Source organism: Elephas maximus, chromosome X (genome assembly GCF_024166365.1).
Source record: "Elephas maximus indicus isolate mEleMax1 chromosome X, mEleMax1 primary haplotype, whole genome shotgun sequence".
Classification (NCBI taxonomy): domain Eukaryota; kingdom Metazoa; phylum Chordata; class Mammalia; order Proboscidea; family Elephantidae; genus Elephas; species Elephas maximus.
Window position 1 is genome coordinate 109,293,919 of NC_064846.1, and position 17,283 is coordinate 109,311,201.

General features: G+C 38.3%; 1 protein-coding gene across 6 annotated transcripts in view; it reads left to right on the top strand.

Moving 5' to 3' along the window:
- Positions 1–17,283, top strand: part of HEPH (hephaestin) — a 211,130-nt gene that overhangs the window by 35,470 nt on the left and 158,377 nt on the right. For 3 of the 6 annotated variants that reach the window (XM_049872967.1, XM_049872971.1, XM_049872970.1), the window contains 5 exons: positions 2,688–2,856; positions 4,025–4,161; positions 8,147–8,278; positions 11,850–12,061; positions 13,028–13,178. In XM_049872967.1, the coding sequence (XP_049728924.1) occupies positions 2,688–2,856; positions 4,025–4,161; positions 8,147–8,278; positions 11,850–12,061; positions 13,028–13,178 (801 nt within the window). The remainder of the gene's footprint in view (positions 1–2,687; positions 2,857–4,024; positions 4,162–8,146; positions 8,279–11,849; positions 12,062–13,027; positions 13,179–17,283) is intronic. The other 3 variants (XM_049872972.1, XM_049872973.1, XM_049872969.1) reach the window with 2 other exon arrangements.

Consider the following 17,283-nt stretch of genomic DNA (forward strand, 5'->3'; position numbering starts at 1 on the left):
TACTGAGTGCTTTCAAATGAAAGGGCGTTGGATTTTGTTAAACGCCTTTTCTGCATCAATTGAGATGATCGTGTGGGTCTTTTCCTTTGTTCTATGAATGCAGTGTATTACATTGACTGCTTTTCTAATGTTGAACCACCCTTGCATCCCTGGGTTAAATCCCAGTTGGCTTTTATTATGTCGTTATATTCAGTTTGCTAGTATTTTGTTGAGGATTTTTGCATCTATATTATAAAGGATATTGGTCTGTAGTTTTTTTTTTTTTTTCCTTGTGGTGTCTTTATTTGGCTTTTTTTATCAGGGTAATGCTGGTCTCATAGAATGTGTTAGGAAGTGTTCCCTACTTCTCATATTTTTGGAAAAATTTAAGTAAGATTGGTATCAATTCTTCTTTAAAAATTTGATAGAATCCTCCAGTGAAGCCTCTATTTGAGGACTCTTTTTGTTGGAAAGTTTTTGATTACAGATTCAATCTCTTCACTTGTTATAGGCCTGTTGAGACTTTCAATTTCTTCTGGAGTCAATTTAGGTAGTTTGTGTGTTTCTAAGAATTTTCCCATTTCATGTAAGTTATCTAATTTGTTGGTATATAGTTGTTCATAGTAATCTCTTTTTTTTTCTATACAGTTGATAGTAGTGTGCCCTCTTTCACTTCTGATTTTAGTTATTTGTGCCCTCTCTTTTTTTTCCCTTGTCATTCTAGGTAAAGATTTGTTTAATTTATCATTCTTTTCAAATAACCACCTCCTGGTTTCATTTTGTCTATTGTTTTTCTATTTTCTATTTCACTTATTTCTGCTTTGATAGTTTTTATTTTCTTTCTTCTGGTTGATTTTGGCTTAGTTTGCCCTTTTTCTTGTTTGTTTTTTAAGATGTAAAGTTAGGTTATTGATTTGTGATCTTTAATCTTTCTTAATGCAGGTATTTATAGCTATAAACTCCCTCTGAGTACTGCTTTTACTGCACCCCATAAGTTTTGGTATGTTGTGATCTCGTTTTCTTTCATCCCAAAGTATTTTCTAATTTCCCTTGTGATTTTTTTTGACCCATTGGTTGTTTAATAGTGTGTTGTTTAATTTCCACATATCTCTGAAATTTTCAGTTTTCTTTGTGTAATTGTTTTCTAGTTTCATTCTATTTTAGTCAGAGAAGATACTTTGTATGATTTTAATTTTTAAAAATTTATTGAGAACTATCAAGTCTCAATAAATATATAATATATAGTCCATTCTGGAGAAAAATCCATATGCACTGGAGAAAAACATGTATTTTGTGGTTGGTGGTGAGAAAGGTGGACCTTTAAGTTACCTTTTTTTACTCAGAACTCTAAGGAAGTACCTGGAGTTATTTGCAGTTGATTGAACATAGTGTGAAGGAGAGATTAAAAGACAGAAGGGATTCTGCAGGAGATCATGGAGTATTGTTGGTGAGTAGTGACATTCTAGTTGGGTTTCAACAGCAATAGAGTTGAAAGATTTGGTTTTTAGAGGAAAAATGGTTGAAGTTATGGCACACTGTATTGAAGAGCATCAGAGGTGAGGAGAACTTCTGAGGCAATGGAAAGAGGACTAGATAAATAGAATGTTTGCATTGTGATCTCAGCTGTAATGATGCTTCAGAGAGATAATGTGATTTTGAACCTGAAAGACTAGGGGGATGATGAGACCAACATAGTGGATATAATAGAAGAAAACAGGTACTCACGATTTTCAGTTACAAGATGGGAACTTAAGTCTTATCTCTACCACTGATTAGCTGTGTGATGTTGGACAAGTTACTTAATCAGTCTGGTCCTTAGTTTTCTTCATATGAAAAAGAGGACTTTAAAATCCTGTTTCACAGAGTGGTTGTGAAGATTGAAGGAGATAACATATGTAAAGCATCTGACACAGGGCCTGACATAGAATGCATACTCAACAAAAACTAATATACTTTCCCCCTCCTTCTTCACACCTCAGAGTTACAATTTACAGAATAGAAATAATGATTGGTAGGAATCTCCATAAGCTGTTGTGAGGCTCAAATGAGATAATGTAGCCGAATGATCTTTATAAGCTGCTAAGCAAATGTAAGGCAGTAACATCCATTACCATTATGCCTTACTACAGCATCTTATGCATTTGGAGACATTATTTAGACTATGCACTTCCGTGTCAGTCCCAAATATGAAGCTTCATCCCTGTGTATAAAAGGAGTTCCATTATTTTTGGAGTTTCCTAGTTAACATAGGACTTATGTTTCTTTTTTAATTCAATATTCCCACCAACCTTGTGAGGTGGATTTCAATATTCTACCCACTTACAAAAGAGGGACTTAGCTCAGATTGAGTAAATGACTTGCCTACAGTCTTACATATAGTGGTAAAGCTTGAGCTTGGACTCAGGTCTCCTGACTTCAAGCCCTGTGATGTTGCTGCAATGTAAACCTGTTGCAAAGACAGGACTAAGGATCTAGTAAATGAGTCAGTGGTTGTGTCAGCAGATGGAGATACTTTAATTCTGACCTGGGCTTCCTCTGTCCCATCCAAGTTCTTGAGGAGCATAAGAATGTGGCCTGTGGTTTGGCAGGGTTAAAGAGTCTAGTGGAGGATGGGAGGGGGAAACACTAGGAGAAGGAGGAAGGTGGGTCCTCTGAGTAGAAATATTGTAGGTTGGAATGGGGTCGGTCATAATGTTTTTTTTCTCCAGATGGCATGCAGGCACTCTACAAGGTCAAGTCTTGCTCCATGTCCCCTCCTGTGGCCCAGCTCACAGGAAAAGTCCGTCAGTACTTCATTGAGGCCCATGAAATTCAATGGGACTATGGCCCAACGGGGCATGACGGGAGCACTGGGAAGAGTTTGATGGAGCCAGGCAGGTAAGAGGTAGTGAGCTCCCTTTCCCTGTTCTAGGTACAGTCCCAAACACCTGTTGTCTTCCTTTCAGAAACTTCTTACTCCACTTAGGTTATAATGACTGTCTGGCTAGGGTTACATCACAACTTTTAGCCAACTTCTTGTGGGCCCCTGGGGAGAATGTTCTTGGGAAACTGTGGGTAATAGAGTTTTTTGTAGAGTTAAGTCATATCACCAGCAAAGGGTTCTAGCAGAGTTTTAGGTTGGTCCTGTTAGGCACTCAAGACATGTTCAGAAAGAAAGGCCAAGGTGGGGCCAGATCTTACGTCAGGTTTTTTCAACCTCTTCTTTATCTCACCCATTATTTATATCCTTGCTCTTTCCTTTCTCGTCCATACTCTATAGGATGCAGTTGAGCAGGGATGCAAAGCACACTCAGAGAAATTTAGGGAGAGGAGAACCAACCTGATTTCTGGTCATTCCATGCCCATTTTTTTGGAAGAATTTCTCCAAGTTCTCTTGCTTCTCCCATGATCCAGATAGGGGTAGGGTAGAACAGTAAGTTATTGCCCTCTTTAGTTGGTAGGCCTTATTTATGCAAATTCACTGAGAAATAATTGATGCCAGGTCTTTCACAAAAGATGCAGTTAGTAGATGACTAGGAAGGGACATAGGGGAAGATTCTAGGGCACCCATGCTTATTCTTCCAGCAGGAAATAATGGAGTGGATCTGCAGAAAACTTAGGAAAGTAGATGCCTGAACCTCAGCGTGGGCTTTAGAATCTCCAACTGGGCTTACCAACTTGTTGGGCTTTCATTTTGGAGTGAAGGGTATTCTTGGTTAAGATGAAAGAGTCATGAGTACCTGAGGTTGATTAAAGACACATGTAGACTATGTAACTCCACAGGACAGAACTAATACCAGTGACTGGAACTTAGAAGCAAACAGATTCAGCTTACCATAAAGAAAAACTCCTCTGAGCCTGTGCTTGGAAAGTCTCAAGTGGAAGCTGCATGTCATTTGTTAGGGGTGTTGATAGAGAAAATACCTTCACTGGGTGGGAGTTAATCTGTATGATCTCTGAGGTCCTTTCTAACCATGAAGATCTATAACTTGATGGGACCCAGGGTGAGAAGGGAGTACTTTGGTACCCAATGAAATTATGTGACATTTGCCTTTTTATGTGCCAGTGGATCAGATAAGTTCTTTCAGAAGAGCTCCAGCCGAATTGGGGGCACTTATTGGAAAGTCCGATATGAAGCCTTCCAAGATGAGACATTCCAGAAGAAGGTAAAGCTAGAGGAAGAAAAGCATCTGGGAATCCTAGGTAAAGAACCCTTAACTTATGAAATCCATTGACTACAGCCAAAGAAGTGGGGGAGACTTGGAAACTGCCTCAGAGGCACAGTCTAGGCCAGCATTTTCAAACGTGAGTCCCAAGAGATTAGTATTGTGTGAAAAAGTTTTGAGGAGTGATTGCGAAACAGTAGGCTAAGCATAGTTAAATAGTGTTTTGCAGCCTTTTATTCATTCTTGTTCATCATAGATTTTCTAGATGGGAATAGAGTATGTATCATTTCTCACACTTATGTTACAACTGAATCTTTTTCCAGTGAACATCTTCCAGTACCACACTACTGTACAGATCACACTTTTAAAATTGCTTCTATAGGGGTATTCTTGAAGATATGATCTAGATAAGACAATAAGATTCTCCAGGTCCTTAGATGTGTGGGGCCAGGAGAAAGCTGACATGACATAGAGACTTGCTTTCTATGGTGAGGGATGGAGAATCAGACTTACAACCTAACCCTAGAGAAGATATCCAGGAAGTCTAAGTAACAGTATTGAAACAGTATAACAAGGTTAGGTGTGGTTTGGTCACTTGGTGGAACCAGGAATCAAAATAGATTAGATAGGGTAAACTTTGGAAATATAATGAATCTTACTCTGGGGAAGTGTGCAAAGACCTGGAGATAGAAAACCAAAAGAGAAGAACACGCTCAGAATTTCTCAAGCTGAAAGAACTGAAGAGAAAATTCAAGTCTCAAGTTGCAATATTGAAGAATTCTACAGGGAAAATATTAAACAACTCAGGAAGTATCAAAAGCAGATCGAAGGAATACACAGAGCCACTGTACCAAAAACAATTGGTCAACATTCAACCATTTCAAGAGATAGCATATGAACAAGAACCAATGGTACTGAAGGAAGAAGTCCAGGCTGCACTGAAGGCATTGGTGAAAAACAAGCCTCCAGAAATTGACAGAATACCAATTGAGATGTTTCAACAAATGAATGCAGTGCTGGAGGCGCTCATTCATCTATGCCAAGAAATTTGGAAGATATCTACTTGGCCAACTGACTGGAGGGGATCCATATTTGTGCCATTTCCAAAGAAAAGTGATCTGACAGAATGTGGACATCACTAAAAAATATAATATCAAATGCAAGTAAAATTTTGCTGAAGATTATTCAAAAGCAGTTGCAACAGTACATCAACAGGGAACTGCCAGAAATTCAAGCCAAATTCAGAAGAGGACGTGGAACAAGGGATATCATTGCTGATATCAGATAAATGGTGGTTGAAAGCAGAGACTACCAAAAATGTTTACCTGTGTTTCATTGACTATGCAAAGGCATTCAACTGTGGGGTCATAACAAATTTTGGATAACATTGGGAATTCCAGAATGCTTTATTTTGCTCATGAGGAACCTGTGCATAGATCAAGAGACAGTTGTTGGAACAGGACAAGGGGAAACTGCGTGGTTTAGAAGGTGAGCATCAGGGTTGTATCCTTTCACCATGCTTATTCAATCTGTATGCTGAGCAAATAATCCAAGAAGCTGGACTATATGAAGAAGAACAAAAGCATCAGGATTGGAGGAAGACTCATTAACAACCTGCCATATGCAGATGACAGAATCTTGCTTGCTGAAAATGAAGAGGACTTGAAGCACTTACTGATGAAGATCAAAGACCACGGCCTTCAGTATGGATTACACCTCAACATAAAGAAAACAAATTCCTTACAACTGGGCTAGTAAGCAACATCATGATAAATGGAGAAAAGATTGAGGTTGTCAAGGATTTCATTTTACTTGGATCCACAATCAATGCCCATGAAAGCAGCAGTTGAGTAATCAAATGACGCATTGCATTGGATAAATCTGCTCCAAAAGACCTCTTTAAAGAGTTAAAAAGCAAAGATGTCACCTTGAGGGCTAAAGTGCCCTGACCCAAGCCATGGTGTTTTCTATCGCCTCATATGCATGGGACAATGAATAAGGAAGATGGAAGAACTGATGCCTTTGGATTATGGTGTTGGTGAAGATATTGAATATACCATGGACTCCAAGAAGAATGAACAAATCTGTCTTGGAAAAATTGCAACCAGAATGCTCCGTAGAAGCAAGGATGGCGAGACTTTGTCTCTCATACTTTGGACATGTTATCAGGAGTGACCAGTCACTGGAGAAGGACATCATGCTTGGTAAAGTAAAGAGTCAACGAAGAAGAGGAAAACCCTCAATGAGATGGATTGACACAATGGCTGAAACAACAAACTAAAGAATAACAATGATCATGAGGATGGCGCAGGACCAGGCAGTATTTTGTTCTGTTGTACATAAGATTCTTGAGAGTTGGAACTGACTTGACAGCACCTAACAACAAAAACAACACTCCTGGAATAGGTGTGCATCAGTTGATTCTAAGAGATTTGGACATGGACAATATGCCCTGCATCAGCTGGGAATCAGGACTGGAGGAAGACTCATTAACAACCTGCCATATGCAGATGAAATATAAGGAGCAAAAACTCACCATAGGAAAGAGGGCTGGCAGTGAGTATTAAGGAACTATCATTGACTTGGGTTCAGTATGGATCCCCAGTATTTAGGCAGGGGTGAAAAATTAGGTATGGAAATTGAGTAAAAACCAAAATAGAAACTCAGATCTAGGCTTAGAGCCAGCATAAGTGTTCAGAGTGCTTCTAGTTGGCCTCAAAGGTGACCAAAACTAGGTAATAAGTGATGGGCAGTGGAGCACACAGAAGCCCAGGAATCGTGGCTAGACTACCTAGTGCAGGTCCTGGATAGAAGATATAATAATTTTCTTTGGTCATATTTGCTTTAGGATTGAGCCAATCTCAGACATTTAAATAGGTCCTATCAGGAGCTCTGGTGGAACAATGGTTAAGGTCTCTGCTGCTAACTGAAAGGTTGGTAGTGGAACCCACCCAGCTTCTCCATGAAAGACCCTGGCCAGCTGCTTCCGTAAATATTGTTGTTGTTAGGGGCCACTGATTCAGTTCCAACTCATAGCAATCCTATGTACAACAGAATGAAACTCTGCCCGGTCCTGCGCCATCCTCACAATTGTTGCTATGCTTGCTCCCATTGTTCAGCCAATGTGTCAGTCCATCTCACTGAGGATCTTCCTCTTTTTTGCTGACCCTATACTTTACCAGGAAACTCTGGTGGCATAGTGGTTAAGTGCTATGGCTGCTAACCAAGATGTTAGCAGTTTGAATCCACTAGGTGCTCCTTGGAAACTCTATGGGGCAGTTTTACTCTGTCCTATAGGGTCACTATGAGTCGGAATCAACTCGACAGCAGTGGGTTTTTGGTTTGCTTTACTTTACCAAGCATGACGTCTGTCTCTAGTGACTGGTCCCTCCTGATATCATGTCCAAAGTATGTGAACAAAGTCTCACTATCCTTGCTTCCAAGCAAATACAGCACTCTGGCTGTATTTCTTCCAACACGAATGTTAAGACTGCAGCCTAGAGAACGCAATGGGACAGTTCTCTCACATGGGGTCACTATGAGTTGGAATTGCCTTGAAGACATCTAACAACAATAACAACATCAGGAGATGCAGCTATAAGAGCTGTTACAATAAAGTTAGGGGGAATGGGATTGGACCTGACAACAAGGTGGGGGAAAGTCTTGGCTTCAAGTCCTGGCTCTGCTCTTAATCAGCCATGTGAAAGTGGGCAGGCCATTTCCATCTCTCTGAGCTACAGTTTCCTCATCTGTAAAACGGAGATAATAACTCCTGCCCTATACACCTTAAAATGATATTTGATTATGAAAATAAGATAATGAATTTAAAAGTGTTTTTTATGTAGAGTGTGTAGAATTTCTCACGCTGCAAATTGCATATAGTCGGAAGAGATTAGTATTCTTATTATTGCAAAGAGATGGGTTCTCTGTTTTTTTCACCTTTTGCTTCCCCTTTGCTTTCCCTCACTGCCCTTCTGTTTACCACTGTTTTCATTCTAATTCTCTCTCCTTCCCATTTCCAGGGCCAGTGATCCGGGCTGAGGTGGGTGACATCATCCAGGTAGTCTTCTACAACCGTGCCTCCCAGCCCTTCAGCATTCAGCCCCATGGGGTCTTTTATGAGAAAGACTACGAGGGCACAATCTACAATGATGGTGAGCAGGCAGAGTTTCCAAAAAACATGGGCTGCAGGTGGTAGCTGGTGGCTCTAGAAGGCAAAAATTGGGGGAAGGAGGGAGGGAAATGGAGGCAGAATTAGTTGCAACAAGTGGACGTTGTTTAATCAATGAATGGTAATATAGCAAGGCAGAGCTGGGCTCAATATACGGGACAACTTCTTTTATATTTAAATTTATTTTGATTAAAAAATAAAACGTATATTATGGAATTTGGAAAACAAAAAATTGCAAAGGAAATAAACATCATTCACAGATAAATTTCCATGTACATTTTGATGTATTTTTATTTTTCTGTGCTGATAAAAATGCATGTATTTATAGATTTGAGATCATATGGTTTATGCAGTTTTTTATCTTGCTTTTCTCACTTGGGGAGCAGTGATGGTTCAGTAGTAAAATTCAACTTCCAACCAGAAGTCCCAGGTTCGATTCCCAGCCAATGCACATCATGTGCAGCCACCAGTCATCTGCCAATGATGCTGAACAGGTTTCAGCAGAGCTTCTAGACTAAGACAGACTAGGAAGAAAGACCTGTCAATCTACATCTGAAAATCAACTGGTGAAAATCCTATGGATTACAACAGGCTGTTCCCTTTGTGCATGGGTTCACCATGAATCGGGGGCTGATTTGTTGGCAGCTAACAACAACATTCTCACCATTATATTGTGACCATTTTCCATGTAGTTATAATGTTATAAACATTTTAATGACTATATAATACTCTGCCGTATGTATTTGCCATAATTTATTTACCTTATCCTCTATTGTTTGGACGTGTAGGTCCCCCCTCCAGTATTTTTTTAATATCATAAACCATGTTGCAATGTCTGGTTGTATCCATACATCTTGGTTTGCAATTTGGATTATTGTTTTAGGAGAAAAATCTAGAAGTGGAAATATTAATTCCTTGTTTTCTTTAAGAATAATATTAAAACATGTTAGTTCTAGGCAAAAATTATCAAACAATATGAAAACATAAAGGTCAAAAAGTTGCAGAAAATCTAGAATAAAAGGACATTATATAGTGCAACTGGTCTGGCCTCTTCAAGAAGTCAATGTCATGGGAAAAAAGAAACTAAAGAAACATAACAACCAAATGCAATGTGTGAATCTTGACTGGATGCTCGCTGTAAAATACAGTTTTAAGAAAAAATTTAGAAATAAATGGAAAAACTTTGATATAAACTGGATATTAGACGATATTAAGGAATTTTCCTAGGTGTGAAAATGATATTGTGGTAACATAGGAGATGCTCGCTGATGTATTTAGGAGGAAATGTCATGATGTCTGCATTTTATTTCTAAATGCTTCAGCAAAAACAAAAACTGTGTGTGTGCGTGTGTGTGTAGCTATACATACACATAGGTGTAAATAAAGTAAACATGGCAAAATGTTAACAATCATTCCTAGGTGGTAAATGGTAGGATGATCTTCGTACTATTCTTTAAAGGTTTCTACATGTTTGAAAATTTACTGAGTTAGAAACAAAAAATAAGTAAGATAAATTAAAACCACGCTCAATTATATTACTCTATTGTAAGCTATAAATATCCTTGTATATGCATCTTTGCACACTTTTGTGATTATTTCTTCAGAATATATTTCTAAGATGTGGAATTGCTGTATCAGAAGGTAAAATTTTTGATGTTGTTGTGCACTGTCAGGTCGACTCCAACTCATAGCAACCCTATATGACAGAGTAGAAATGCCCAATAGAGTTTTCTAGGTTGTAATCTTTATGGCAACAGATTGCCAGCTCTTTTCTCCCATGGACAGGCTGGTGGGTTTACACTGCTGACTTTTCAGTTAGCAGCTAAGTGCTTAAATTGCACCACCAGGGCTATGTCCAAGTTGCTTCCTGGAGAGGTTTGTAGTCCCATCAATTTTCAGTTTCATCAACAGGGGCGTGAGAGGGCCCCTTTCCTCACAACTTCACTAGCACTGGGACAACCTTTTTGTTTGTTTTGTGAAAGTATACACAGCCAAAGATACATCATTTCAACAATTTCTACATGTACAATTCAGTGACATTGGTTATATTCTTCAAGTTGTGCTACCATTCTTACTCTCCTTTTCAACTTTACTCCACTACCATTATCTTAAACTCACAGCCCTCTAAGCTTCCCATCCAACCTTTCCATTTGCCATTATCAATTTGATCTCACACAGATAATTCTTTTAAAGAGGACAGTACTCAAAGCAGATGTGATTTGCTAATTTAAATAATCTTTTCCTTTTTTTTTTTTTGGTTCAAAGAAGATTTCAGGGAATAGTTTTGGTTTAAAGTTTAAAGATTTCCTCAGCACAATAGTTTTAGTGGCTCATGCAGCCTCTGTGGCTCCAGAAAGCCTGGATTCCATGAGAATTTGAAATGCTTTCCCACATTTTCCTCCTTTTGATCAGGATTCTTCCATAGACTCTTTGATCAAAACATTCAGTAATTGTAGCCAGGCACCATTCAGTTCTCCTGGTCTCATGTCAAAGGAGGCAGTTGTTCATGGCGGTAACCAGACACACATTCAGTTTCCTCCTCTGATTCCTGATTCTCCTTCCTCTGTTGTTTCAGGTGAACGGAGACCAATTGTTGTACCTTGGATGGCTTGCTAGCTTTAAGACCACTGGGGCAGTCTTTGCAATCTGTGTTAACCTTACAGTCTTATACACAAAACAGCAGCAACAACAACACTCACTGTTATGATTTGCATCTGTTTGATTACTTTAGGTTGAACGTTCTTTCCAACATTTATTGTGAACTTTACTTACTGTTTTTGTGTGCATGAACATTTTAGGGTTTTTTATACATTTTGTTAGTTTTTCAATAAGGGCTATTCCCATTTAGACTAACTCTTCATAGGTAAATGAGAGGGGTAGGTGCCATCTGAACCACTTCTCGCCGGCATTGATTATCATAATTTACAAAATATTTGATAATTTGATAGGCAAAAAGTTATCTTTCCCTTTTCATTTTTCATTTATTTTATTACTAATAAGCCTGTACATTAGAAATATGTATATATACATATATATATTTCTGTGCCTTGTGTGACCATGTCCTGTGTCCACTTTTAAAATTACCCCTTTAATGTCTTTTCATATACACACACATGCATATATACATACATATAAAAAGGAAAAACTGATCAACGATCAAAGTCATTCAAAGATGAACCGGCTATGATGACAAGTAGTGAGTCTCCCATCACTAGAGATTTTTAGCAGCTGTAAGAGATATAAGAACAGATGAATGTATGTTTTCAAATGACTGTAAGTTTTAAAGTCCCTTTTATTTCTGAGGTCCTATGATTTTGGAAAACTGAAATATAGGGAAGTTTAAATCGTTCCAGTTCATATAGAAAGTAGCGGCAGACCTAGAAACCAAACTTGGGGTCTCTCTCTTGACTTCTAGCTCACGGTCCTTCTCAATATTCTACTCACTGCTAACCCACAGAACTGGTTTTGTAGTTTCTGGTCTTTACCCCATGTTTGGAGCTGATGGTTTTCACTCTAGTCATTGTGAATAATGAATCCTATGTTTTTTTATGCAGGCTCATCCCACCCCGGTTTGGTGGCCAAGCCCTTTGAGAAAGTAACATACCGTTGGACGGTACCCCCCCACGCTGGCCCCAGTGCTCAGGATCCTGCCTGTCTTACTTGGATGTATTTCTCTGCCACAGATCCCATCAGAGATACAAATTCTGGCCTCGTGGGCCCCCTGCTGGTGTGCAAGGCTGGTGCCTTGGCTGCAGATGGCAAACAGGTATTGCCAGAGCTTCTGGCTGGGAAGCCTGCTGGTAGGAGGATGAGGCTGGGTGTGCTGAATAGGACTTATGCATGGAGCTAGGTTCCAGAGGTGAGGGCATAGAAAAAAAATTAACCAAGCTGTTGAATCACAAAATTAATTGTTGTTGACGTCATGCTATTTTGCACGCTATTCTTTCACTCACAAAACACACAACTGCCCTCAAAACACACAACTGCCTTACCCCATATTCTTTCCATTTTAGCTCCTCCCATCATCTTCTGTTTTTTTTTTTCTCATCTCAGTGGCTCCTAACCCTTGCTCTTAATCCATAAATCTACCTTAATATTTGCTTGTATTCTTTCATATCTAGCCCACCATTTCTATCTGTGTAATTTTGGGCAAGTTATCTAACTTCTCTTTGCTTCAGTTTCCTCATCTGTAAAAAGGGATTAACAGTGAAAGGAAGTACCTCAGGTTTCTGTGAAGATTAATTAAAATAATCCATATAAAGTGCTTAGCACAGTGTCTGGAACATAGTAAATACTCAATAAATGTAAGCTGCAACAGCAATAATAATAATTTCTTTTCTCTTATTTTCTAATTTCCCTCAGAACCCTCCCCTGCTCTCCTGGCTACCTTCACCCACTCCTCTCCCCAGGTGATTCTAGATCCTTGCCTATTTTACTCAGTGTACTCCTTAATCCTCATCTTTTGCTTCTTCTCTGCCTCCTTTCCTACATTCCTCCCTTCTGGTATTCTAATTCCTCCATATTGTGCCTTTATTCTGACTTCTTTTCATCCACTTGCAATTTGAGATTAGCCTAGGAGCAACAATTGTAGCTCTGGGCAGGAGGTATGGGCATTGCTTTGAGTATGGGAAAGAAAATTAGAATCAGGTTCCCTTGGGTCTGCAACTTCACAGTCCACAACTGCTGAAACTATTGTCATTCCTTCCTCCGATCTTCTCCACTTGGCCTGCAGAAAGGGGTGGATAAGGAATTCTTTCTACTCTTCACTGTGTTGGATGAGAACAAGAGCTGGTACAGCAGTGCCAATCAAGCGGCTGCTATATTGGATTCCCGACTGCTCTCAGACGATACCAAGGGCTTCCAAGACTCCAATCGGATGCATGGTACGGGCAATACCTTTGCTCTGGGCTACAGATAATGGTTCCCAAGCAAAATATAACGCTAACTTTAACCATGGCTCATCCTTGAAAACACTGATCCCATTTGTCAACCCTGCACAAGTGAAAAGCTAGATTCAGAGATTTGATCTAATACAAAAATCCTTTAGGTAGCACCTTCTTGTGCCCTGCTCTGTATTACATATGGGGGGGGCACTGGAAGAAGGGATTGGCACAAGAGGAATAAGCTGGGCTGATACCTCTGAGCTTATCTTCCTCTTCCTATTTCCTACTACCACTCCTTTCCTATGCCATATGCCAGACAAATGGACTATTTTTCTTTCCAGGAATATGTGTATATATGTGTGTGTGTGTATGTGTATATATATATATTACTTTTGCAACCCTCCACCTGAAATTCCCCTCTTTACATCTTTGCCCTCTGCCTGTGAAAATTCTGCCCATTCCCTAAGGTAATATTCAAAAGTCACCTCCTCTGTGTAGCCATATATTATCACCCAAGGCCAGAGTGATGACACCTTCTTCTGAAATATCATTGCATTTTGATTAGACCATTTTAATAGCAAGTTCCATATACTTTTTGATACTATAGTTACTTTTTTATGTTGCTTTTGACTTCTGCTATGGTTTTTGACTTCTGCTAGAGTACAGTCTCCTTAAAGGTGAGTACTGGGTGTTGCTTATCTCTATATCTTATACACTACCCTCTACACTGTCTAACACACAGTAAATATTTATTGGATTAACGAACTAACAAATGAGTGGGTAGGTGGGTGAGTGAGTGAATAGGAAGACATGACCCCATCTTGCAAGGAGATCCTAGCATTTTGGAATGAGACAAGACTAATAACATCCACAAAAAAAATTAGAATGATACAGGGAAGTCTATAATTAAGTGCTAAATTGTGAGGAACAGCTTTTAAGTGACATAGGACTTCAGGAAAAAAGAACATTGAGGAGAAACAATCAAGAAAAAGGATCCCTGGTCCTTTGGTTAGAGAACAAACATCAGATGAAAACCTGAATCTAGGATGCAAGAATGCATCAGCTAGCTACCAACCTAGGTAATGAACTCTCAATAATCACTCAGAACTAAAAGATTTACAACAGTGAACCAGAGAGGTTAATCATAAAACCACAGCAAAGTCAGAGCAATAAAAGAGGGAATAAACACTATAGGTAAAAAAACTTTTCAAATGGCTACGTAGTCAATGCAATACTGAGTAATAAAAGACTGGTTCAAACTTAGGAAGATAAGGGTAAATTTTGAGGTAACCACAGAGAAAGTTAACAAACTCATCAAAATAAAGAAGAAAAACAAAGTCTCAGTAAACATAAAATCTACAAAAACAAATGGAAAAAACCCACAAACAAAAGGAATTCAGAACAGGAGAGTAAGAGGAACAAAGAAAATGTCAGCACCACAAAAAAAAAAAAAGACAGCAATAATCTCACACCTATCAATAATTACACTGAAAGCAAATGCCTTTAATTTACCCAAAAACAGACAGAGAGTGACAGAATGGACTAAAAAAAAAAAAAAAGCATCCATCAATATGCTGTCTGGAGACACACCTTAGAAATAAAGACACAACTTTATTAAAACTCAAAGAATGGGAAAAGTATATCAAGCAAACAGCTTCCAAAAAAGAGCAAGAGTGGCAATACTAATCTCAGATAAAGGAGACTTTAAAACAAAAACCAACATAAAAGGCAAAGAAGGGCATAAATAATGATTAAAGGGACAATCCATCATTAAGACATCACAATAATAAACATGTACATTCTCAATGACAGGGCTACAAAATACATAAAACAAACTCTAACAGAACTGAAAAGAAAAATTGACAGTTCCACAATAGTAGTAGTAGATTTAAACACACTATTCTTGGTAAAGGACAGAGCATCTAGAAAGAAACTCTATAAAGATACAGAAGATCTGAAGGCCACAGTCACACAACTTGACCTCATAGCTTGACACAATAGCTGCAAAGTACAAATTCTTCTCCACCACACATGGAACGTTCTCGAGAAAAGACCACATCTTAGACCACAAAGCAACCCTTAACAAAATCCAAAACATTGATGTAATACAAATATCTTCTCTGACCACAATGCCATCAAAGTAGAAATTAACAACAAGAAGAGCAAGGGGAAAAAATCAAATACATGGAAACTGAATAACACCCTGAATAAAAACCACTGGGTAATATAAGAAATCAAAGAGGGAATAAAAAAATTCCTACAATCAAATGAGAATGAAAACACATCATACCAGAACTTTTGGGACACAGCAAAGGCAGTGTTCTGAGGTCAATTTATAGAAATAGATGCACACATCAAAAAAGAAGAAAGGGACAAGACCAAAACATTAGCTATACAACTCAAATAAATCAAAAGAAAACAGCAAAAGAAGCCCACAGCCACCAGAAGAAAGGAGATAATAAAGATCAGTGCAGAAATAAATGAAATAGAGAATAGAAAAGCAATAGAATCAACAAAACCAAAAGATGGTTCTTTTAAAGAATCTACAAAATCGACAAACCACTGGTCCAATTAACAAAAGAAAAACAGAAGACGCAAATAACACAAATAAGAAATGAAATGGGGGACATTACAACACACCCAACTGAAATAAAAAGAATCAGAGTACTATGAAAAAAAAATTCCAACAAATTTGAAAACCGAGAGGAAATGAAATTTCTAGAAACACATTACTTACCCAAACTAACATAAAATGATTCTGAAAATCTGAACAGACCCATAACAAAAGAAGAGATTGAAAGGTAATAAAAAATAAATAAATAAACTTCCAACAGAAAAAAAAAAGCCCTGTCCCCGATAGCTTCATTGATGAATTCTACCAAAAGTTCAGAGAAAGGCTTACTATAAGTGGAAAAACATATCTTGCACGTTGATAGGAAGACTTAACATCATAAAAATGTCTATACTACCAAAAGCAATCTATATATTTAATGCAATTCCAATCCGAATCCCAAGGACATTCTTTAATGAGATGGAGAAACAAATCACTAACTTAATATGGAAGGGAAAGAGGCCCAGGATAAATAAGGCATTACTGAAAAAGAAGAACAAAGTGGGAGGCCTTACTTTACCTGATTTTAGAACCTATTATACTGCCACAGTAGTCAAAACAGTCTGGTACTGGTACAACAGACACATAGACCATTGGAACAGAATTGAGAATCCAGACATAAATCCATCCACATATGAGCAGTTGATATTTGACACAGGCCCCAAAACAGTTAAAAGGGGAAAAGACAGTCTTTTTAACAAATGGTGCTGGCATTACTGGATATCTACCTGCAAAAAAATGAAACAAGACACGTAACTCACTGCATGCACAAAAACTAACTCAAAATAGATCAAAGACCTAAATATAAAATCTAAAACGATAAAGATCATGGAAGAAAAAATGGGGACAACGTTAGGAGCCCTAATACATGGCATAAACAGTATACAAAACATTATAAAGAATGCAGAAGAAAAACTAGATAACTGGGATCTCCTAAAAATCAAACACCTATGCTCATCCACAGACTTCACCAAAAGAGGAAAAAGATTACCTACAGACAGTGAAAAAGTTTTTAGCTATGACATTTCCAATCAGCACCCAATCTCTAAAATCTACATGATACTGCAAAAATTCAACTACATAAAGACAAATAACCCAATTAAAAAATGGTCAAAAGGTATGAACAGACACTTCACTAAAGAAGACATTCAGGTAGCTAACAGATACATGAGGAAATGTTCACGATCATTAACCATTAGAGAAATGCAGATCAAAATTACAATGAGATTCGATCTCACTCCAACAAGGATGGCATTAATCCAAAAAACACAAAATAATAAATGTTGGAGAGGCTGTGGAGAGATTGGAACACTTATACACTGCTGGTGGAAATGTCAAATGGTACAACCACTTTGGAAAGTGATTTGAAGCTTCCTTAAAAACCTAGAAATAGAACTACCATATGACCCAGCAATCCCACTCCTCGGAATATATCCTAGAGAAATAAGAGCCTTTACATGAACAGATATATGGACACCCATGTTTATTGCAGCA